This window comes from Apaloderma vittatum, unplaced genomic scaffold (assembly GCF_000703405.1).
Source record: "Apaloderma vittatum isolate BGI_N311 unplaced genomic scaffold, ASM70340v1 scaffold38215, whole genome shotgun sequence".
Lineage (NCBI taxonomy): Eukaryota > Metazoa > Chordata > Aves > Trogoniformes > Trogonidae > Apaloderma > Apaloderma vittatum.
In genome coordinates, this window is record NW_009716259.1 from 82,501 (window position 1) to 106,668 (window position 24,168).

The 24,168-nt window shown below is 41.7% G+C and overlaps 1 protein-coding gene across 1 annotated transcript; it reads right to left on the bottom strand.

The window, feature by feature from the left end:
• On the bottom strand, window positions 1–24,168 carry PDGFRA (platelet-derived growth factor receptor, alpha polypeptide). The gene is made up of 22 exons (XM_009869437.1): window positions 24,112–24,168; window positions 22,538–22,852; window positions 19,279–19,542; window positions 18,433–18,563; window positions 16,946–17,117; window positions 16,653–16,842; window positions 16,017–16,132; window positions 15,416–15,542; window positions 14,543–14,736; window positions 13,994–14,088; window positions 13,751–13,883; window positions 9,549–9,653; window positions 8,735–8,845; window positions 8,345–8,498; window positions 7,413–7,579; window positions 6,155–6,270; window positions 5,361–5,483; window positions 4,639–4,750; window positions 2,830–2,929; window positions 2,603–2,708; window positions 1,837–2,072; window positions 1–491 (listed from the first exon to the last, which is right to left on the bottom strand). The coding sequence occupies exons 1-22, from the start codon at window positions 24,158–24,160 to the stop codon at window positions 344–346; spliced, it is 3,264 nt and encodes a 1,087-aa protein (XP_009867739.1). The 5' UTR covers window positions 24,161–24,168; the 3' UTR covers window positions 1–343.

Here is a 24,168-nt window from a genome sequence, read left to right on the forward strand (position 1 = left end):
CAGTGGAAATTCAATTCATCAAAGTCATAAGAATGCCCTTGAAACACAAAACTGGTCTGTTTGTGGCCTTTTCCTTTGTCCTCCTACCAGTTCAAACAGCAAAAACACTGAGATGCTACTGAAGTACTGCAAGAAGCAACACTAGAAAAATCCATCTTCAACATGTCTTTTTTCGTTCATAGTCAGGCTGACTCCTCTGCCCATCGCTGGGAGCTTCTCTGTACAAGTCTACCTCCTCTTCACATCCTTGACATTGCAATAAAGTGGTTTTCTCTGTGGAGCAGAAGTCTGTCGACGACATGGCAAGTTTCCCCATGCGCAGAGCTGGAAGGAGTCCGCGGGGTTACAGGAAGCTGTCCTCCACCAGGTCTGAGGAGTCAATCCCAATGTCATCCATCATGTCAATGTCCTCGATGGTCTCATCCTCTCTCTTGATGAAAGTAGAGCTACTGGAACCAGTTTCAATGGCACTTTCTTCAGATGTCTGAGAACTGGAAGAGACAAACATCTCAGATATAAAATACGTGGTGGATGTGGCTGGGTAAGTACTCCAGTCTCTAGCAGAACTGGATACTACCTCCCCACATGCTTTCTGACTCATGATGCAACCTTAGGTGACTCTGACCACCTGTTTTGTAGAATATGAGATTTGTTTTATCTCCAGAGGAATGAACCACCTTGGAATTGAAAGGAGTAGGTTGTTCATATGTTCCTCCAAGCACCTGTTGCCAGACACCTTTTAGAGAAATAGCTTTATGATACTGTTGTGACAATAAGTCACTTAGGTGAATCTAGGGAGGTTGGCTGAAAATAAGATAACAATAGCAGACAGTAAAATAAGAATAACAGAGAGACGTAAGAGATTTTAATCTGGATAGTGCTTCTTTGGGATTTCATTCATTGCCCCTTGAAAATTACACAAAAAATATATATAAAAAAATAATTTTCTAGGTTTCTAATTCTATATACTATAAATTAAGTGCTGAATGAAACCCTCAGCATTCACAGTAAGGATTACAGTGCTGTGCTTTAGTGGAATTGGTCATGCAAACTGACAAGGGAGCAGCAAAAAGTCCTCAATATTTGGCTATCAATTAAAAGAATACCATGAAGATATTAAAAACAACTTTGTCTAGATTTTGGAGCTGATCTTGCCTAGAAGAAATCAATCTCTTGAGATCTCATACACAACTCCAAGGCATGGAGCTGTAAGGGCAAGGTGTGTCACAAAACATGCCCACTGAGCCGTGAGACGGATGCTGGGACTTGACCAGGCTAGCAAGGGAGTCCCAGTGACACATGGGAGCACACTAGCAGCAGTCTCCTTCCGCTGGCCGTCACAAAAAAAAAGGCAAAGTCAGGAGATTTCCCCATTGAAAACACTGTGGCCGGTCATACTACTATATTTACATGAGAACTTCCTAATGAGTAGTTTCAACAGAGCTCAAGAAACTATTTGCAGAGTAGGATGCTAAAAAGTGTTAATGCGCATTGCCAATCATGACCCCAAATGGTGACTATGGGCTACATGGTCTCCTCTCTCAAGTAACAAGCAATAGGATAAGAGGAAATGGCCTCAAGTTGCACCAGATGAGGTTTAGATGGGATATTAGGAAAAATTTCTTCACTGAGAGGGTTAGTGAGCATTGGAGCCAGCTGCCCAGGGAAGTGGTTGAGTCACCATCCCTGGAAGTATTTAAAATATGTGTAGATGTACTTAGGCATTTAGGGTTTAGCAGTGGACCTGGCATTGCTAGGTTAAGGACTGGACTGATCTTAAAGGTCTTTTCCAATGTAAATGATTCTAAGATTCTATGATCTGTAAACCACACCTACCTGTGTCTGTTCCTCTTGCCAAGCTCATCTTCAGAAACAGGGTCAATGTCAGGCAGGGGGATGATATACCCGCTGTCAGCACTCAGCCTCTGCTCGTCAAATCCGCTCTCCCTGTCCTTTAGCTTGTCTTCATTCTTGTAGGTGACACCAATGTAAGTATTGTCACAGTCTCCTCTCATGCGTGTGACAGCTGGGTGATCACTTTTCAGGAAGTCTAGGTGAATCTTCTCATAGCTCTGAAAATATTCATTTCAAACCCGCGTTAGATAATGTTCACTAAGGTTGCCTTTCTTCAGATGGATATCTGTGATTCATCAGCCCAGCAAATATTCTGTCCTATGAGCCAGCCACACTGGGTAGAGAAGCACAGCATCTTCAGATGATTTGAAGGGAGAAGTGACACTTAAGTTTTAGGTGATGTGGGAGGGAGTGTGGCAGCACAGAGCAGACAAATAGATGTGAAAGAGGGAAAGGGGGGAAGGAAGTGAAGATAGGTGGGAAAAAAAACCCCAGCATTCTCCAATACAAAAATTGAGTTGGCAGGATTTTATTAGAAATCGAGAGTTCTGCTTCCCAGATAATACTGCAGAACTGCTTCTCTCAGTGTGCTTACATGCAGAAATCAAACATGCAATGTCCTTGGCTGAATAACATAATTCACATAGGTTAGAATGTGCCTGTTCAGTGCTCTGATGGCTGGAACAACACTTATAATTCCCTCTAGAAGAGCATATAGAAAGCATAGAGAAAAGTCCAAAAAACAAACCTTTTTGTACTCTCCAGGCAACAAGCTCTCCACAATTTCACTCAAATGGTAAAAGGAAGGTCTTTTCTCTGGTTCACTGTTCCAGCACTTCACCATGATCTCATACCTGCAGGTAAGATGGAAAACAATTTAACCCACTGGTAAAGGAAAATGAGTAACCAAAAAGAAACTGAAGTAAAAATTGTCTGGAGACTGGCCAGGTGTGGAAAAGTCAAATGCAGACATACACTTCATTGGTAGCATGATCAGGTTTGGCCATTCGATATCCACTCTTGATCTTATTGTAGAAAGTAGAATCAACCATCATGCCAGGATATGGTGTGCCACCTGAAGATAAAAGAGAAGAAAAAATTTTACTCTATACTTGACTATCCATGCAGAGTTCCCAAATACTGTCCTGTTGCTCATATCAGAATTGTTAACTCTATAATTTGACATCCCATCAGAATTAATCTTTCCTAGCCAATGTTGAAGTAGGTACTACTTAGGAAAAAAAAAATGCTTACAGTGTTTATAAAACGTATTTACCAGGCACAGAGGTTGGATGATACCTGGATCAAGTTTATCAGCCTGCATTTGGCAGATCTGAGGCCGTAGCTCTGCTCTGCCACTGACTTTCTGTGTGACCTTAAGCAAGTCACTTGCTCTGTCTGCTTTTAATGCCTTTGGTACCTGCACGACAGCTGAGAGTTACATGGCCTGAGTTACTCATCCTGGCTGTAAGGACAAAGCCTTAGTGTGAGCCAGTCACCTCCATATCCAAGTCTTCCCACCGGGGCAGCTAGCTTTGGACAACAGCTAACATGTCAGGTGCATGAATTATCCAAAAGTTTGGACTTGGCCCCTGAGTTGACACAGTTAATTGATCATTTAAGGCCACAGCATACAGACATCATTGCTCATGCTCAATTGTGGTTGATGTGTAAAAGGATGATGCAAGCTGAAGTCAGTGTTGCAGCAAGATGTTAAAACTGGCCTTCTTAAAAAATGCTGCTGAGGGTATGTTTTCTGTTCTGAGAAAGATCACCTTTCTCAGGTGGAGGAGATGTACTATAATATTACTCCAGAAACCTCAGACCTTTCAAAAGCAGGATTTTCACCTAGAACTGGACTTCAGAACCTTCCTTACAGGTAGGGCAGTGAAGCACAGGCTTAGCTGTGCTATCCAACAGCACTCCCCTGCCTCCCAGGGCTGCTGGGGAATGGGTGTTTACAGGATTCTATGATGCCCAGATATTACAGTAATCAGTACCATAAATAGTCACACACGCTGTTTTCTGAGAAGCAGCTCTATGACAACTTGTTCTAGAACATAAGATTAGGCCTGGGGTTGCCATGGGGCAGTAGTAGATACCATACAGGCATGATTAATTCTGCCGAGACTAAATCTGGGCAACACAAAAGTACTGAAGCAGGCCAGCCACCTGCCCGGGAGGTGAATTAATGAGGCTGAGGAAAGAGTCAGACTGTTCCCAGCTGGGACCTGCACATTGTCTCTAACTGCTACACATTGTCATAACCACTTCCCGCTGCCGTAAACCAACTGCGTGACTGGTGCTGACCTGGAAATGAGAAATCAGCATCACAGAAGATTGACATTTGTTTTCATTCTGTAATGGGACTAAGATGGGCTCTTCTGAAACTTATGTGAAGAGGCTGTTTCAAACCAGTTTCTAGGCTGGGTTGCAGCCCCAGGTGCCCCACTGCAAGGGGGAAGCATGTTCCTTCTCATCTCAGGCAGAGAATCTATCCTGGACAGACACATCAATACTCTTCCACAAAAGCTTTTCACTGAGTGCTTTCCATTTTCTAGCAGAAAAACAGTATCTTGCAAAAAGAAAAAATCTAAAGAGAACTTTGAGAATATGGACATTTCACTTCATGCTGAACATTGGAATCTGAAGCCCATACAGAAGAATAAGTAACAGTTGATTTCACACATATATTTTTACTGTAGAATTTTAAATATTTTCTGTAGAAGATCTTGAAATGAAAAAGCTTAATCACTACACAAAGAAAGCATTCACAGTACATACCAAGAGAAAATATTTCCCACAGTAGAATGCCGTAAGACCAGACATCACTTAATGTTGTGTACAGATTGTCAAAAATGCTTTCAGGTGCCATCCATTTTACTGGGAGAAAAGTCTGTAGCAAAAAGGAAGAATCCCCAAACCACACAGATTAGTCATTAAAGAAAAGTTTCCTGTTACATCTGTTAATAGCCAGGATTAACTTCTATCTAATAAAAAAAGCTGTGTTAACCCAGCTAGTGTTTATTTTTCGTTCCATTTAACACAGAGGTACCAGGATTATTAGCAATGCTACCATTCGCTCCCTTCAGAAACTAATTAAGCCATAACTGTATTAATTTTATCACTAGCAAATGACTGAGGTGATTGAAAGTGCGATACAAAAGTGGGCACTGTTGATCTATATCTGATACATCATTGATTGATGTGTCACTCTTCCCCATAATATGGTGACAGCTTTGTAATAATTTATCCAGCCGCAAAACCTGCCAGTTAAAATGTAAGTCTGTGAAGTACTAAGTGTGGCTAAGTGTTTTGTTGGCTTTAAAGAAGACTTAGGAAAGTTACAGGAATTAAGAAACTGAAGAAAAATTGTTCTCAGGAGCGTTCATCCCAACAGTCAATTAGTGTAATCAACACTGAATAGCAAAAACGCTAAACAGCATTCAAAGCTGACACTTCACATTTCAGTTAAAGTAGAGCTCAGGAGATTGAGAAGTACATACGCTGCCCTTGGAGACATAGTTGGAATCATGCATGATGTCTCTAGCCAGCCCAAAGTCACAGATCTTCACGATTTTTCCTTGAGCCAGGAGGACATTACGAGCTGCCAAGTCACGGTGCACACACTGTATAGAGAGAAATTAAATTGTTCAAGGATGTGCTAATTCCACAAGGGCCATTTCACTTGCAAGGATCCCTAAAAAAGACATGACTTTTTACTAAACAGGCACCTGTATTGCCCTACTAACAGGGGCAGGGAGGCACCAGTACTCAGAAACATTGGCTCATGCGGGCACATTGCAGTGGGGAGGAGACAAAAATGATGCCACCCTTTTTCCGGTACTCATCATGTACTACTAATATCAATATGATATTTCAAGGACAGATTAGATGGGGCTTTAAGCAACCTGGTCTGGTGGGAGGTGTCCCTGGCCATGGCAGGGAGGGTTGGAACTAGATGATCTTTAAGGTCCCTTCCAACCCAAACTATTTTATGTTTCTATGTTTCCATGATATGTTTATGCTTCTGACCGTGCTGGTACGTCCACCCAGACCCTGCCTAGATCCAACACCATCTCTGGCACTCTGACTCCATGAAAGCAGTGGGCTGCAACAGTAGAAGAGGACTGCTCTTTTGGGGTTTCCCACTATGGAGACCTCATTTGCCAGGTGAGTGAGAAAGCTGTCGACAGCCCCAAAAATAATATTATACTATATCACGTTTTCAGAAGCTAAATTGAAATCCAAAGCTGGAGATGAAAGTGTTTTTACACTTTCTTCCATTTTGTTTACTTACATTTTTAGAAGCCAAGAATTCCATTCCCCGTGCAACCTGGTAGGTGAAGCTCAGCAAATCCAGCAGACTGAGGCCCTCTGAACTGTCATCTGAAAGAAGGTTTTTGACTTCTGATTCTGTTGAAAAAGACAGAAAAATATGTTTGTGCTCTGTAGTGTGGAAGCAGCATCCTCTTCCCCCTACCTATCATGATTCTGAGCTGATGATTTTAACAGAGTACCATGATCAAACCAGTTTTTCATAACTAACCACTTCTGTCTGCACCAGTCACTGACACATACTGCATTCTTAAAAACATCCAGTATAAAATATAGGGTTTGAGTTTTCTTCTGTTCATTTTTTTCCCCAGAGAACTGCAGGAAAAAGTGAAACTAAAAAGGCTCACTGAAGTGTTATATGGGTTATTTACAACTCCCAGCGTGTGGCACAAAAACCTTTATTTAAAGGTGGTGCCTTCATTAGGTTTTTTTGTGTGCGTGTGCATTCTTATTCATTTACTTTTGCTGAAACTGTTATGTTTCCCACCAAGTATTCACTGGGATTCATCCAATACCAGCAAAAAGAGTCAGGAATTCTATGGCAACATTTCTTATTTTTTATGAAAGATGTCAGCAAAAGAACAGTCAAAATTCAATGATTCATTTACCCCAACTGTCCTAGAGCACATCAGTCTGACATGTAAATCTGTGGCTGGATACAGTTCAATTTCTGAAGCCTAGAGGCAGAATTGACGGTGACTGTTTTTAAAGCAAAGCATATTTGGTTTCTGAGAACAGGGCCAGGGAATAGGATGCATTCATTATCTTCATTACATAATCCAGGAAAGTATTTGGGAGTGTTCTGCATTTGGTAAGTGTCAATTAATGTGAAGCATAAGTGGAAACAGAGCAATATAAATTACTGTTATTATTGGTCATTGCTATTGCTCAAAATCTTGCAAACTACAAGACTGATACAATTGCTGCCTTCACAGAGTGCTTCCAGCCCCACGGCAGAGCACGGCCCCTCAGCACTTCAGCATAGAAGCAAATACACAACCAGACCCCTCCTGCGCCAGAAGCATGGACTCCCATCCCCAGAGTGTAGTGAAGAACACAAGCACAAGCTTTTAGCTTATAGCTCATGCTCGTACACTTGCAGAAGTAGTAGTACACTTGCAGCTGAGTAGTTTACATCCATGTGAAGGGGACAACCACCTGTATTTGTGCAAGAATTATTTGTATTAATGATGCATGCAGAAGGCACAATTCTACATTACCTGACATAGATTTCTTCTTGTAAGAAGCGGGCCGATCATACACAGATCTCTGAATATCGGAGTATTTAGATCCCTCCTTCCTTTCCAGCATTGGCACGTACTGAGTGGTATCAGCTTGTTTCATGTCCATGTATTCTCCGGTGTTTTCAAATGACAATATCACATAACTGAAATTGCAAAAAAAAAAAAAAAATACACATGTATCAGCTAGTATTACACAGGTGACTTTGCCGCCACAGCATCCCGTAGACCTAGGAGTTCTCTTACAGTGGGCATCTGTATCGCTGTGAAATACAAGAGCTGGTTTCCTGATAGGGAATACATAAAGATCATATATTATAGTATAACTACGTGTTATCACATATTAGTACATGTTACCATGTATCACAGTAGTCAAACACAAGTGCTTCAAACTTATTCTTTTGTCGATAGTTAGGTATGTAAACATATAATGCCTAACCTCCCAAAATCCCACTGAATTCAAGTATTACTAACTTGGGCTTTTAGACCAAGGTATTCCAAATGATAGATAGAAATTCCCTAAGCAGGAAAACAAGGAAACTGGGTAGATATGCTTTACTTTTAAAACTTTGATGGGTAGAGGGAAAAGGATATTTTTACAGAAAAGAGGAACACTGGTCTGGGACTCATTAATAGAAATGGTCTTTGGGACCTCAGGATGTCTATGGAGAACCCACTGCAGTCTTGGGAGTGTAGGCATCTCTACACAGGGGCAACACAGATCTAGGACACGTGACAGGGAGACTGAACAAGTGCTGAAATCTTCCTAGATCTATGAAACCTGATAAGTAAAAGTCTAATAAGAAGAATTAGGGAAGGCTCTAAACCAGCGAATGAGAGAAATGGAGTAACGGTTAGTAATGATGTTTCCTTAGGTTGCAGACTATATTTTGGTTTTCCTTTTTTCCCACCTTCTTGTGCTTTCATCAGCTGGGTTCATCCCAAAGATATCCAAGTCTTTCTTTGGCTTCTCTGGGTGGCGGTTGAGGAAATTGTCCCTGTTCTTATGCAGATAGTTCACCAAGTCACCATAAAAGCAGTATTCGGTAATGATGTAAATAGGACCTAATTTTTTTTTAAAAAAAATCAAATTAATTCATTCACTCCAAAACCAGTAGAAAATAGAATATAAAACATAAAAAGCATTGTGGGTTAATGTATTTTTATTTACTAGGTTATGACTGCAACAACTACCAAATATCAAGTAGGTTTTCATTAAATCCTTTACTTGAAATTTGTGTACTTGTGAAAGAGTGAATGATGGCTCCACAGCAAGCCTCTGTTTTGTCAGCTGAACCCACCTGATTTTGTACAAGCTCCAAGCAGATTCACAATATTCAGGTGAGGGCCAAGATGTGTCATTATCTTCAGCTCAGACATAAGTGCCTGTTTTTCACTGGATCTAGCTGTAGCTGTTGAAAAAACACACCAGCAACTCAGTGAGAGCAATTGTCTTTTTCACAATAACAATTTCTCCTTGCTTGCCTCAGACCATTGCTACCAGAGTTTCCTAAAGAAGAGTGTGTCCTTTACTTGACAAAGGGCTTTCTTAAGACTTGAAGAGGAGTCACAAATCACTAAAAAAGGACTCTCTTGATGCAGGTCAACAGCTGACCCAATCTGTTTGTCCCTCTCGAGGGGTACAGTGAATTGCCCAGGTGCCACAGAGGCCCTTCACAAGCTGCTCATTTCAACACAAGCAAGCTCCTCATGGTTCCTCCAGAATCGCTGCATCAGATTCTCAGCTCTCACGAACCAAGAAAACTTCAGTGGACTTAAGAGCCTCACACGAGATCCACCTATTTCTCCTCTGTTGTGTAGCTTCCATTTGTTCACAAACATTCATGGTTATTTCATCTTTTCTGAACTTGCTGAGTTATTGTGGCTGCTACAGAGCATAGAGTTAAAACCAAACTTTGGATGTTTTCAAAAGACTGGATGCTTTCAGTCTTGAAATACCATGAAGTAATCTGAAGTATAATTTTAAATTTCAGTCATTCCACAGTTTATTTTCAACCTCAGATACATAGAATTTATTTATAAACAAGCAATGCTTAAATAACCCTGTGGGAACATGCCCCACCTAGCCTGGGAAATGGAATTGCAACAACTTACGTTTCAGCATTTTCACAGCTACTTTCATCACTGGTTGAGAGCGACTCAATCCATAGGCAGTCCCTTCGACTACTTTTCCAAATGCACCAGAACCAAGAATTCGACCTGAACATGAGGGAAAACATCATTTATTTCAGAAAGTAACAGCAATCCACCTTGTTTCTTACTGTTTCTCTATGGGTTGTGATTCTTGTTTGGAAAGAGCACACTCAGCCAGACCACCAGTATTGTTATTATTACTGTTGTTGCTAAGCATAAAAGGCAAATATGAAATGCTATGAGTAAGTACAACTCTTAAATTTAAACAAATAAGCAAACATCAAGCACACATCTGCACGTCGCAGCTCAACTCATTCAAATTTGTCTCTTACTGTACTCTGCCACTCTGCCACTCTGTTCTTCCTAATCATTGATTCTCCTGCATTTAAGTTGACCTCTCTGCCTCAGTCAGCATCTGACTACGGCACAGTTACATCCTTTAATTAAAAGTATGAATTGGACTCCCTAGCTGAGGTTTTGGGCTGTTATATCAATGCTGAATACATCTAGCAGTAAGCCAGACAGAAGCGTATCAGCAGCACGTTTAGAAATAGGCAGGACCATTGGCAATCTGCAAGAAACTAAAATGCATGTTGATCACATATGAGGGGAAACTTCTCTGAAGTTTAATGTACAAGTGTGTTTCATATGCTGGAATAAATTTTATTGTGAATTTCCTAGTGCAATAATGAAACGGGTAATGTTTATGCACACTTCACTCTCCCCACAAATCAATTTAGAAAAAAATTTTGGATTATCATAGCCTGTCTCCTGATATGGATGCAGTGTGCAGAAGAACTGTGTATAGATTGAGTCAGATCTTAGAGAAATATGACCTGCACGAGCATACTCCAATATACCCTATCTCATAGTTTCCATACTGAAGAGCAAGTTCATCAAGGCAATGCTTACCCAGTGAACAAACTCATATATGAGCTCCAGATGCCAAGATATTTTTGTATTCCTAACCGGCTCTCTATTTTATTTTATGTTACTTTTTAACTTCCAGCATAGAAAGAATTAATAGTGACTTTTACTATGGAGATATACAGCATTTCGCCTTTGACGTTCATTTGCAGTTTGAACTTGCCACCTTTTATGCTTCTGAAGGTGTTATCTGGCATGCAATGCCATATGTTTCTCTCATCCTCTAGCTACAGCCCCCATTTTATTGAATACATACTTTTAAAGAAAATTTCCAGCCAAATAGTATCTACAGCATCAACGAGCACAAGAAATAGTTAAAGAATACTCAGCTGAATTACCACTGAAGAACCTCTCCAAGACTATGACAGCATAGTTTGTCATGCACGCACAAACAATGTGATTTCTTTTCAAGATTCCTGTATTCCAAAAGTTATTCTTCCCAATCAGGATGTGAGAAAGCTTCCCACTAATTTCAGACTAATTCAAACAACCTGAGTCTAAAATTTGGCCCCTGAAACTTTTCAGAACGAAAGTCTGGGAGCCATATGGCAGGATGTAGCTGTTCAGAATGCAATGGCATTTGCTGATGCCCCTTGATCTTCTTGTCTTCACAAGCCAATTCCTCCCCAAACCATACTGTCGGCTGAGCACGAGGCGCACATCTCCCCCTCCATCACCTCTGCTGAGCCAGGGTGCACATGGAGACAGTGAGAGCGCTTCCGGAGTGGCAGGGAGCGATCACCCCTATTTCCCCTTTTCACCCCTCTCTGCGGGCATAGCCTAAGCTGCATGTGTATTGTGCTTGAAATCTGGAGGCAGGCAGGAGCTGGAGGCATCTATATTGCCATCACATTCATGATGTCAGTTCCCTCAGTGGAACCCAAAATTATAGCATGTGTTTAGTTTTCTAAGTACAAAGGCAGGGCTGCAATCTACTCGCAGGAGGAGCGGTGCTATTTCTTCATCGCAGAGGGACTGTGCAGACAAAGCAGCAGCTCAAGGCTCCTCAAACTAACGGAGGACCAGTGCCTAAGGGTGAGAGCTACTTCAGCCTCTGTACCTGTCCACAGAGCTTGTCTACTGAGCCTGTGAGAGAGGAGCTGGTTTTCTGCTCAAACACAAAGGTGACGTCTGTGAATTTTTTCCAGACACAACCTTCTCAACTGGATGCTTCTTTGACCAAAATGGAACAGGGATGATCGACTCACCCCAAACTAAACCATAACTCTCTTGGTCTATATCAGAAGTCAAACAAGTGACAAATCTTTATAATCTACCTTCAGTTCCTAGACTCATGAGAAATTAGGTACCACATCCTAAATACCATGTAACTTGGATCTTAACATGCTTTTTGCAAATGGGGAGGGGTCCGATTCTGTGACAGATCAGCATTTCATTTTGTTAAGGCCACCAGAACAAATGGGCGGCGTGCTGGGAAACAACGGGAGCAATTCTGACACCTCTCTACAGCCACCCTAAGATCCTGTGAAAAAGCAATACTCTGAGCCCACTCCCCAAAAGGCCCTGCCCCCTGCTATCTCAGTGAAGGAGGAAGTCCGGGTCCTGCTGGGACCTCACCACCTCTCGGCAGAGCCAGGAGAAGACAGCGGCATTCAAATAGCTCACTGTGTTATCACATTTCTCATTCTGCTACACATGCCCCAGTCCTGAGCTGGCCGTTGAGCTCTCTCAACAGCAGCACACTACCTACATTGGAGTGATAGCAAAGGGAAATTTGCAGGGTAACCCGAGTTTATCAATTGAAGATCCATCCAGCTAAAGTTCAGAGTTGGCATTCAACGCAGCACTGCGCTCCAGGCACTACTAGCTAGAAAAACAAATAAATGCCAGCTGGCTTACGCAGCTAGGGTGGGAAATGCTCATCTGGCTGAGCCAAAATGGGTTTGCATCCTGCTTCAGAGTCTCCCTGAGCTAAAGGTGTAATTGCTTTGCTCTCATGTCCCACTTTGATAAGGGAAAAGTTGCACAAACCAGAATTATCAGACCCAGAAACAAAAGAGGTCCCCATCAGTGAGCATTTCATGTGGCAAAACTGCCAGCAGGCAATGGTAACCATGTCAGGAAGAACACTTGTGCAACCCACATCGCTAAAAGGACATGTAGCATTAGTTTTTAAAACATTGACTATCCTGAATATACTTGTAAACAGGAAGACACTGAAGCAGGCTGCTGCTCATGAGTCAGGAGGAGACAAAGTCACAGTGGTGGTCTGTTAACAGCTCAGATCTGACAAATCCTATTTAGACATATAATTAAAGCCTGGGTTGTAATAAAATAATTTCATTAATTATCCACCCTCCTCTAGTTTTCAATTAGCAACATGAATTTAATTAAAGAATATTGTTCCTGATCCAGAAATTTTTGTGCTGCTTCTGTCAGGAGTTGACATCAATTCTTTCTCTGTGATGGGGAAGGAGAACTACACCAGGGAAGCATGTTTCTCAAAAACTATCAAACAAAAACCCCATGTGTTTCATCTTCTTCTCCTATATTTTGTGATATGACTTGGTGCGCAGATGCATCCAAGAGAGAGAAGTCTCATATATTTAAAGCATGGATAGAACAGTAAAATTGCCTATTATCATTACAATTTCAATTGATATAAATGACAGATTGTGACAGCCCTAAAGAAGTAATTACAACTGAATTCTGTGTGAGTTGTAATGCAGGAATAACAAAGCAAAAAAGCAGAAAAGGAAGGAAGAAGGAGAGCAGCCACAAAAATAAGTTATGCACTTAGTCAGCACTGATGCATGCACAGCGTGGATCAATAATTTAAAAAATATTTTTAATAAAACTACATAACTACTTGCAGATTCCCCTTGGTTTCTGCACATAATTATATAAATGCCTTGCAAATAAAATATGCTGATGCACTTCTTCACGGCGCCTTAACAGGACTGAGTGTTGAAGAAGGCATTTTATGCTCGGAAAGTCCCCCTAAGCCATGTGCAGGTGGGCACTGCACGTGGGGCATGTGGAGAAGAGCTGGGGTGGAGTCATGAGAGACACTAACACAAGGACCTCCAGGCTAACACCACTGTAGGAGAAGAGGATGTGGAAAGAGAACTGAGGAGAACAGACAGGTACAGAGAGGCTATGGACTTCACGGCCATAACTCACACCACAAATCCCAGTAGCAGAGACCTCAGACTTGTCGTCAGTTGTCCTTCTACCCAGAGAAGGATGAAATTAGTCCCTTAGAAGAAACTTACCCAGCACTAACCCGTCTCGAGGAAACTCCCATCTGGAGTCATAAGGCAGTTGCATTGGGTCCACATAAATGTATTCGTGGCCATCAGGGCTGATAGACTCAATGACTCTCCATCTTATCTCATACCTCGGCTTCTGCAAAGCACATTGAATGCAAACCCAACCATTAGACTGGTGCCTGACTTCAGAGCAGATCAAAACCAAAGCAGGGCTCAGCATCCAAATTGAAATACTCTCTACATTACCTGTTTCCATATGATGACCAGGACAATCAGCGAAATGATCACAATCACTAACAGCACTAAGACTGCAGCAGCCACCGTTAGTTCTGATCGCAAGGCTGCGGAGTAAAAAGACAGACCACATTTTCCTCCTGAGCCACGAGGAACATGACACACACGTAAGACACCCACCTCCCCTACCATCGCAGTTCCCATGTCCTGCAGATGTGACAGGAGCAATTCCTGAGGCTGGTGACTGTAAAGTCTTTCCAAGCCCAGAGCTGCTCTGCCTTCCTGTTTCAAAAACAAATGCAGAGATTGTCTAGAAGAAGATCCCATAGCCAGTGGTCATAAAATGATAAAATGAATCATGGAACCACATGATAAGCAAAAACCAGATGCACTGTAGAGACCTGTAAAATGTCTCATTCTCAGATGTCCCAGGGTGGAAAATAATCAGTTTTCATTCATCTACAACAATTCATATTTTTATCTATTAAGACTGAACTGGGGTATGTTAAAGAGGGGTCAAACTGGCTGCTGCAATTTCCCAGAAAAACGAAGCAAACTCACTGGGAGCCACAAGCTTCAGTTCCCGAGTAACAGCACCAAGGTCGTTCCTTGCCACACATCGCACAGCCAGGGTTTCCTCTACTTTCTGGAAGGTCACTTGGCTTTCCACCGTGTTTTTCTCATCCAGGTGGGCTTCCATGTGTATATCAGAGATATTGTTCGTCAAAAGAGTCCATGAGGTGTCATTGCTGCACCTACAGGTAAGAATAACAGGGGAAATGGGTATTAGGCATAGGTATGGGTAAAGAAGAGTGAACAGAACACCATTCCATATAATATTTTTCGGACAATGATCATTTTAAAGATGGGAAATGCTTAAGACTACCTCTGTGAAAACCCCAAATCTTTCTTGCCTCAGAAAAATTTACCTTCTGCTCTGCATTACTGCTGCTGCTTTGAGGGCCTGACAATGCAGCCCAGCAGGCCTGGTGTAGGTAAACTTTGGTGCCACTCTGCGTCTCATAAAGTTACAGTACTGGGCGTATCTCTGTTTTTCCCTGAATCCTTAGTGCTGTACAAGGCTCCCTGGGGCAGGGCTAGGAGGACAATCATCCCACCAGGTAGCAAGAGGTTTTAGCATAACAGGAGCAGAACACAGCTGGGAGGTGTCCGGGGCTCATAGCCTTCTTCAACATACGGTTTCCCTCTCCCTAGTGGATAACCTCCCAGGGGAAAAAAACAGCCTCCCAGTAGCCACAGAAAGAGACAGTCTGGAACTAGCAAAAATGAGGATAATTACTCCACATGTCTAAAATACTTTGAAGGTGACAATTATAGTTAGAGGGAAATAATTAAAAGTGAAAATGTAGAAGCGTGCAAGAGTATTAATGAGACAGACTGAGCTATCTGTGAAATGGTAAGAACTCCTCTTACTTTTTAATGTCCTTGCAAACAAGCCATTCCACATCAGGAAGTGGGGTCCCCTCTGCCAAGCACCTCACTGTCTGCCCACCCGCAGAGCCGTGGTGATCATCCACAAGGTCTAAGATCAGGGCTGGAACTGGGAAGGAGTCAAGAGTTTGTTAAAATGTTTGTCAGGGTCTAAAAAAAAAACAGCCTGAAATTTCAAATAATGCAGGATGAGTGTTGGGCCAATAGCTTTGCAACAGCTAGAGACTCCGACTAGTCCAGGAGGTCCTTATCTCCTGTAGGACAGAGCGGATCCTAGGCTAGAGCTATGAAAGGGAAGTGCTGTGGTTATGCCACGTCCTCATGTAATACTAAATGAGCTATCGTCCCTGCTGTCAGCTGGAATAACTTAGACAGGAGGATAAAGTTTCCTCTTGGCTCAAGGCCAGCGCAGAAGCGAAAGCCAGGATCAGGGTAGGAGAGCTCCAAGGACTCGGCATGCACACACTCCTCTGGACACCCGAGCTCACGCTTTTCTTATCTCAATACTCTTAGCAAGCTGATGGGGAAGTGGATCAAGTCTTTGCAGTGTGCCATCAATTCTAGTGGCTTTGGGGCTCCTTACCTTGTATTAGCAAGGAAAAGGTGTATCTTTTAACCTCATCTTCATTTTCAGCAACCAGCGTATAATATCCACTGTCTTCTTCCTTAGCACGGATCAACTTTAATATACTCTGAAACCTGCAGAAATGAGAGATTTTGTTTGTATTTTTAAAGCAGGCATAAAAAACCTCACTTTGGTGCAACATGTAATCTGGGTCTGTAGAGATTATAATGTAGTGGCATTTAGCATTTCTAGCAGGCCTTTAACTACAGACATTACTCAGTCATAAGCAACTACCAACATAAAACTGAGAAACAAATGGGCATAGTTATATTCTGCAGGAATCTGATAAAGACCCTGATATTCCTGGAAACAGCTGGAAATTATTGGTGTGGAGACATGTTGGGGGGACTGAAGAGGTTTAGTGTTCATAAATCAAGACTTCTATCATTTGGAGAGGTTGATAACATGAGGGGAATAAGAAGAGGCAGATCAGGCACAGCTGTTTAGAGTAGAAAACAAAGAAATTATTTTTAAATGTTGCTGAGGAAGAAGCAATCAACTGAGGTGCAAAGAGAGCATGGGAGGAGTGCACAGGTTTCTGGGGGAGAAACTCACGTCAACATGGCAAAGTAAGGGTCAGAAGAAATTTTTTACCTTGTTTCCTGGACTCTGTTGGAACTAGTAACAATCTCAGTAAGATTTTCAATCAGAGTCACATTATCCTTCAACCAGTACATTTTTGGTTCTGGATATGCCTGCACATCAACAACAAAGTTTTTCACTTCGTGTAGATTGACAGCTTCCAAAGGGCTAAACTGAGGCTCCAGGTGAACAAAGCCTTTGTCTGTAAATGAAAAAGCTTTGCATAAACAACACTCTGCAGCATTTTTCAAGAATGATGTTTTCCAATGTGTTAATAAATTTTGGACACTAAAATCAGACTATACCATGAACTGTAATGACTACTTTCTTATTTTCCTTAACCTCCTTGGTTGCATGCCGAGCAGTACATTCATAATCCCCCGTATCTTTCACTGATGCCTCAGGAATGGTCAAGGTGTAAACCAGCTTCTGCGACGGGACTTTGATATCATCAAGTTTTATCAGACCTTTTTCTTTCTGTAGTTTGGAGAAGGGAAAAAAAACACCTTGCTTAAGTAACTGAGCTGAAAGTACACCACTGAGGATCTATGACGCCACCAGAGTAAGATCTGCCATCTAAATCCTGTATAGCAGAAGACTTGTTTACTCAAGTCAGGGATGTATTTTTCAGCCACAGGTACAAAATGTGTGTCTATAAAAATACATCCTTTTGGGGACAGGCACAGAAGGATGAGGAGGTTGAGATTTCATATTTTGGTCATGTGAAACAAATACCTTTCAAAATTTGGATGAGCAGCCTGAAGAAAAACATTTTATGCACTACCTTCTCCTCAAACATAAAAGCAACTTTTCTGTGTTTAGTTCCCATGAAGTAGGGTGAATTTTTATCCTCTCCACCAGATGAAAAGCAACCATTTGCTAGATGCTATATTCTGACTGATCTCAAAACAAGAATAATTTATTGGCAAGGAAAAGACTCCTGCAAGTAGAAGGATGTTGAGAAAGGTAGACTGTGTTATCACGAGGGGCTGGAACAAAAAATACTCTGGGGTGAGTTTTGAAAGGTGGCATATAGCGGAGATTATGATGTGTCACATGGAAAATAGAACCACACCTTTTCAAAGAATTTTTCCTCTTGGGCTCTTAACTTAAATAAAAGATCTGAAACCACAACTGGGTACACTTCAACTACACCATTGCTTCAGTGACTGGACTCCAAAATTCTCCATCAACTGGGACTGGCTCTAACCAAGTTTCACTGAATAAAAATTTTCAATGGAGAAGGATGTTACATCTGTGTGAAAATTTCTGAGGCTGTCCAAATGTTTTAAGGCTTTCTTACTAGACAGTTCTCACCAGTGAGTAATTACACTGACTGTAAGAGTAATTTTAATTTACACCTGCATAATGAGGAACAATTAAGACAATGGACTTGATTCTTCATAGTTCTTTATTATGCCCAAGAACTCAGCATTTGAGAGGCATTTTAGAGGTTCAGACCTTCAGCAGCAGAGCTTGATGTAGATGTTCAACACATTCTGAGGCCTTTCTATTTCCACAACATTTTTTTTGAACCACCACAAGACCTGAGAGACATTCCTTCCCTGGAAGATGGACTCCTAGTCATACTTTCCCTTCCTCTCATGCTTAGCATACTTGCTAACAGCCAACTCTAACTTTTGGGACTGACTTTCTTTTGTGGTAACCTAAAAGTAAAATAAATTACTTTGTTTTCTCTCCTCAGCTGTCCTCATTCAGAGAAGAGAAGATTATTATACAACCCACCTTCCTCCCCGATAAGTAACTACAAATACTCAAAAAAGATATTTACCACTTTCCCGGGATAATTCCACTGCAAATTAACCACCTCATTGTCAAAGACCACACAAGTTACTACAATGGTTTCGCCTGTTTTGTAGACAGTTTTAAGAGCTTCAATTTCAACTGGCAGCTGTGAAGTAGCTAAGAAGAAAGAGAGAGCACATTTAGATTTTTTTAAGTATGCAGTTTTCATATGGTGCAATTACAGGGGCAAACTTCCATTCCACTTCTTCTCCTGAGTAATTACTTGGAAAATTCAGTGAAAGTCCTACTGATTTACACTGGTATAAACTACTTGTATTTGAAGCATAAAGTGTACAGGCACTGAGTTCAATCCCATAAAAAAATGATCCATATATAAAATCTGAATCAGAAATTCCTGTCTCAAATGCCCCCGTGAAAAGATACTCGGTGTAAAAGCAATTTCTTATTTTCTAGTCAGTGACTGTCTTTGGGAACCCCTTGCTCAGCTAGTAAAAACCTTGTTTTCAAAATATTTGAATCATGCTGGTTTTCATACTACCCAAAATCTTATGATGTGAAGCCACAGGAAAACACTAGTCTTTTAAGGTACATTTCAACAAACAGTATAAAAATACGCGGATTATGAAGGACTTCTCTTGTAACTATTTGAGAGGGGAGATAAAGCTAAAGACACTTTATTCTCATCAAAATTGTATGTAAACTCTAAGTAAACTAACAACTTAGTAACTGACAATACTTCCAGAGGAGCAAGGATTTCATCACTGGGGAAATATCTGATAAAACCCTGTGATGCTGTGCTAATACGGCTCTTACAGTCAGAGGAAAGAATTACTTTTTTTTAACTTTTTTTTTACATGAACAAAAAAATTACCTCTTAAAATATAGATGAGGAACTCATCGGACTTGAACTCCACTCCTTTAACCACTGTTTTGCATGTATATGAGCCTGCAGGGAAATTCCCTATGAAGCCTTGTTTGCTGTCATAAAGAGCAGAGACAGCCTTGTCTAAACTGTTAATTAAAGTCACGTGAGCATCTGGGTCACTCGTCCGACAAGGGATAACAGTGGGATCACCTTCTTCTACTAGGATGAATTGATCTTCTGGTATAGAAGGAACAAAAGGCATGTCTGGGTCTGGGAAAAAAAAAAAAAGGTAACTTTACACTGTCTTGTTTGTGGTAAGTCCATGTACAAGAACTGGATACCAATGACCACTTACAGATGGTAACTGAAACTAGTACAGTTCATTACCCCACTTTTTCAGAGACTGCAGGTAAGGCATGGTAATTGCATATAGTATCTTGATTTTGTTATTTGATGTAACATGTAGTGAGACATTTGACCTAAGTGCAAAACAAAAAAGGCCTTGGACTCCTTTGTGACAATTCAAGATGCAGAAGAAAAATACAGAAGTTTCCCCCTCCAAGAAAAAAACAAGCTAAGTATTATTAATCCCTTTAGAATTGGTTCTGACATATTCCTACAGTGGACGGCAAAGGGACATCAAGTGACAAAAAACAGGAAAATCCCTTCTGGGTGTGAAAACATTCATGCACTTGCTGGGGATTAAAATAAAGATGAATTCACTTTGCCGTAGACAACTCTGTCAGCATAAATGTAGAGCAAAGATCTCAAGGAAGAATTTAGACTTTAACATCCTATTTCTATGACACAAGATTTCTCACTTAGGTGCAACTGCACCAAAAAAAAATTAAGAATCCTGCCTTTTGTTTGCACAAACTACTTACGTTATTCAGTTAGATTTTTTTTTCCCTTTGGTAACAGTAACTGTCTCCTAATCAATATATAAGCAGGGAAAAAAATTAAAAGGAAGAAAAAAATTTGAACATTTTGCATGTCAAAAAAGTAGAAATCAGTTTCACGTTGTTTATGTTGAACACCATTAAAGCCACATTTCATCAAAAATAGTTCAAGCTACTTATCTTCATGCATTTCTAACATGTCCAACATTACAGTTATGAGACACAGTTAATTATGGTCACAGCATGTGGTTTTCAAACTATGGTATTCAACCAGAAGAAAGCAAACAAACACCTGGTAGTTTTATTTCTTTCAAAGTCAACAAAACCCATGCCAACTTTCCTACCCAACCAATCCAAAGTCTGAGTTTAAAACATAATTGCCTAACATAGTCAACTTAAAAAGCATAGCCCTCAAATTATCTCCATTTGGTCATTCGGAATAAATAAATAATCCCTGCTAGCCTGAAGCTTCTGTGCAAAGCTTTATAATAAAATTTAATAAATAGCAATCCAAATCCCTCCAACAATAGACTTTCTGCTGCACTGGCAGGCTCTTTGTAGCAATATTCCAAACACAGCGCTCCATCCCAAAGACTCTGCCAACTACATGTATTCATTTTCCCACTGTAATTTAAAACAGAAACAGGATTCACCTAGTTTGGTTTTCTGTGTACCGTTACTGAAAGTAGTATATTGTGTGAAGTCTCAACGTAATCCTCCCTGACTAAAGTGGGTTTCTGCCACCCGTTGCCCTCCTAATTCCTTGCAGGAAAAACAATTGTGAAGACAAAGTTTATAGTGGAAACAGAAACATTTTCTGTAATTTGGAGAAAAGGATATGTTTCTGCATTTATGACATCTTGATGGTTAGTGAGTGGAAAAAATTACAGGGTGTCTCTGCCCTGCAAATCTGGTAGGCTGATGTCTGGAGGCTTTTATAAAAACAAACCAAAAAGCCCTCTTGAAGAAATCTTCCACTTCTTGTCTTTATATTCCTTCACTGAATGAGTTACAAGACTACTTAACACTAACAACATCTTCTGGTGATTTGGTTAAAGCTTTTTGGAAATTGAGATACATGTGCCAAAGCCTGCAGCCTCTGCTGGAACATCTTGCTTCAAGAATGAACGCAAACATTTTACATTTGTTGTGGGAAATGGAGAAAAAGTCTTGGAAGAATCACTGTCCTTGGATCACACGTTGTGAACTGCAAAAACTTAATGCCTCTGCAAAATAGTCTTTAAAACAAGACCTGTTATTGCTTCCTGACTTTTTCCTTTTCCACAGCGTTCCTTGCAGTTGCAGACACAATCTCCTTCACAACATACAGTCGTTTTGTGAGATGATTTGCAATCTCTTCTCTCTTTTGTTTCCTGTTCAAAATATTTACTGCAAATCTAATGGCCTGATCACTGTGCCACTCATCCCCTGAACCCCAGCCAACACCAAGGAAGCCTCCAGACAGGGCTTTACAAAGGCAGTCAGTTACGGCTCAGCCTCTGGTGCCCATCTCAGCTATGACAACAAAGATCTTCATCCCATGGAAAGCGTGGAAATCCTTTAAACAGATTTCCAATCAGAACAAGGAAGTGGGAGGGCAAAGCTGGATATAGGCACATCCAGAAAGAAGGAATGCCTTTTTCCGGGTAGAAAAGGTTTTACACCACTGAAGACAAAGGCAGCACAGGGCTCGGCAAGGCTGTGTTTGCTTTGAAAATTACAGGGCACTGCATGGTAGCACCGTATTTTTAATCTTGCGTCAGACTGGCCAGCAATAATACTTCTCATTTCCCCTTCCCTTTTGACAGCTACACCCAAGGCATCTCCGTTGCTTTAAGTTTCCCAGGCCGTATGCACACATGAGCTTTTTCCAGTTCTCAGTTCAAGCCTAATTCAGGTTAAGAAAAAGATACAGCCTTCCTCATTTGGCAACTTTTAGTGTCAGACATGGCACTCGTCAGTACACATTTCAAAATGTTCACCTAATTCACCCCTGAAAGAACTGGCGTTGATGTTAACCCCCATCTGGGGACCAGGCAAACCTGAAGGCTGAACATGCTCCCACAGGTGAGCTGACCTGGTCACCAAGGTTTACTACCCAGCCCTCGGTGTTTCAAAAGACCTCAGCTCTGAAGTGAATTCTTAAGAACTGAAACTCTTAGCCAAAAAAATGAAAAATAAAAGAAACAGGAACATATCCATAGACTCACAGGGGCTGGTTTTGATTTACACTTTAGGAAATGGCCTTGGAGACATGTGTCTTCCTCTGACAGCAAATTGCCACCAGCAATATGCCTGTTCTGAACATCCACAGCTCAGCTCTCCCATCCAAACCTCTGGGTACGGCTGTGCCGTCCCCCACTTACCAGGCACATAGATGTAGATGTCCTTCCCTTCCACTTCGCCATCTTCCACTTGCGTGTTATTGTAATAGCAAACATACAATCCAGTATGAGCGGCTGAGGCATTTCCTACTTCAAGCACTGTCACGAAGAGGCCACTGTTGTTTTCTTCATGTCTAATGTCTATCCTGTGGCTTCCCTCAGTCATTGGGTACTGCCAGCTCACTTCGCTGTCTCCAGAGCATTTGAGTGTGAAATTGGAATTCAGCTGTACCACCATTTCATTCCTATTGGGAACAATAGTCGGCAGAGGAAGCTGGCAAAGTGTTAGGAGCGGTCCTGCAAAAAGACATGAATAAATAACATATGAACACATAGAACAGCCTCAGCGTGGAGATTGGAAAGAAAGCAGAGTGGATCCAAAGCAACTGTTTTTCTGACCATTTCAGAGACTCCGATGTCCCAGGAAATCTGCCCTTGTTAAAAGCCAGAGCTTTGCCCAAAGAATGGCAAACGGCTTCTCTTTGAAATGCTAAGTGTTTGCTTGCTGACTTCTGTTTGTCAAATCAAGAGGTGAAAGACAGAACTGAAGTTAGAGATGGCTCCCAATCCACACCTCAGCTTCCCAGCCCCAAATGTGGGCACGGCTCTGCTGCCAACACCTGCATTTTGCATCTGGATTTATTTCTGCAAGGGGCTGGAGCAGGGGCCTAACCCAAAAAAATGTGCACCAGATCTACCTCTAGCCAAAGCATACCAAAGATTTATAGCCAAATAAAACCGTAGTTCACTGAAGTGGATGTTGTAGATGGCACTGGTTTTTCAGAAGTGCTCTCCGGTTACAGACTCAGATTTGCAAGCCTAGGTAATTTGTAGGTGGGCTGGTACAGATCCAACTCCCAGAGGGAAAATTAGATGATCCACACCCTAAAAAAGTGGGAAATTCACCAGGGAAACAGATTTACTGTTTCAGTCTATCAAACGACCTGTACAAAGTAGGCAGGGCAGTCCACAATAAACAAGCACTTAGGTCCACGACACAAAAGTGGGCTCCGTGCAATAAACTAGCGGCGGGAATCTAGATCGTCTTTGAAACCAGTTCCTCACTCCCGCACATGTTATCTCAGTCTATAGGTTCTTTCTATATTTGGCACCCTGTGGCAAACCCTGCCCTCCCCTCCCAGCACCATTCGCTCGGCAGATGTTGGCAGCCTCGGCGAGTGCGGTTAGGAGGTGCAGCGTGGGAGGATGTGGGGAGCCCACACAGGCAGTCTTGCCTGCCCCACGCTGCTGGAGAAACTCCATTTGGGCAGTGCTGGGACAGCTGGAGGTAGACAGGCTCACTTTCCCTGCAGACAAACCGGACGGGAGGTTATAGCAGCTGTTGGGGTGCCGAAGCGGCCAGCATAGACTAACAAAAGTATTGCCTTCTCAGTAGGTTTTGTCTTAGCCTACCAAACGGGAGGACAGAAGAACTGAGCCTGTAGCCAGCTGGCAACTATTTGGCATTTGTTATCATGGGCACAATGAAAGCAAGCTCAAATATGAATTTACGAAGGAATAAGGGTGGAGAGGCTAAGAGCACTGAGAAACATTACCTGTGAGAAAATATCCCAGGATCAGGAACATCCGTGGGGAAGTACCCATAGCTACCA

Bases quoted from the DNA above. Each gene is read 5' to 3' on its own strand.
- PDGFRA (XM_009869437.1), bottom strand. From the start codon at position 24,160: ATGGGTACTTCCCCACGGATGTTCCTGATCCTGGGATATTTTCTCACA. The intron at 22,853-24,111 runs GTAATGTTTCTC...GTCTTTTTGCAG, and splicing joins CCTGGGATATTTTCTCACAG to GACCGCTCCTAACACTTTGC. The intron at 8,499-8,734 runs GTGGGTTCAGCT...AAAAAAAATTAG, and splicing joins TGGAGCTTGTACAAAATCAG to GTCCTATTTACATCATTACC.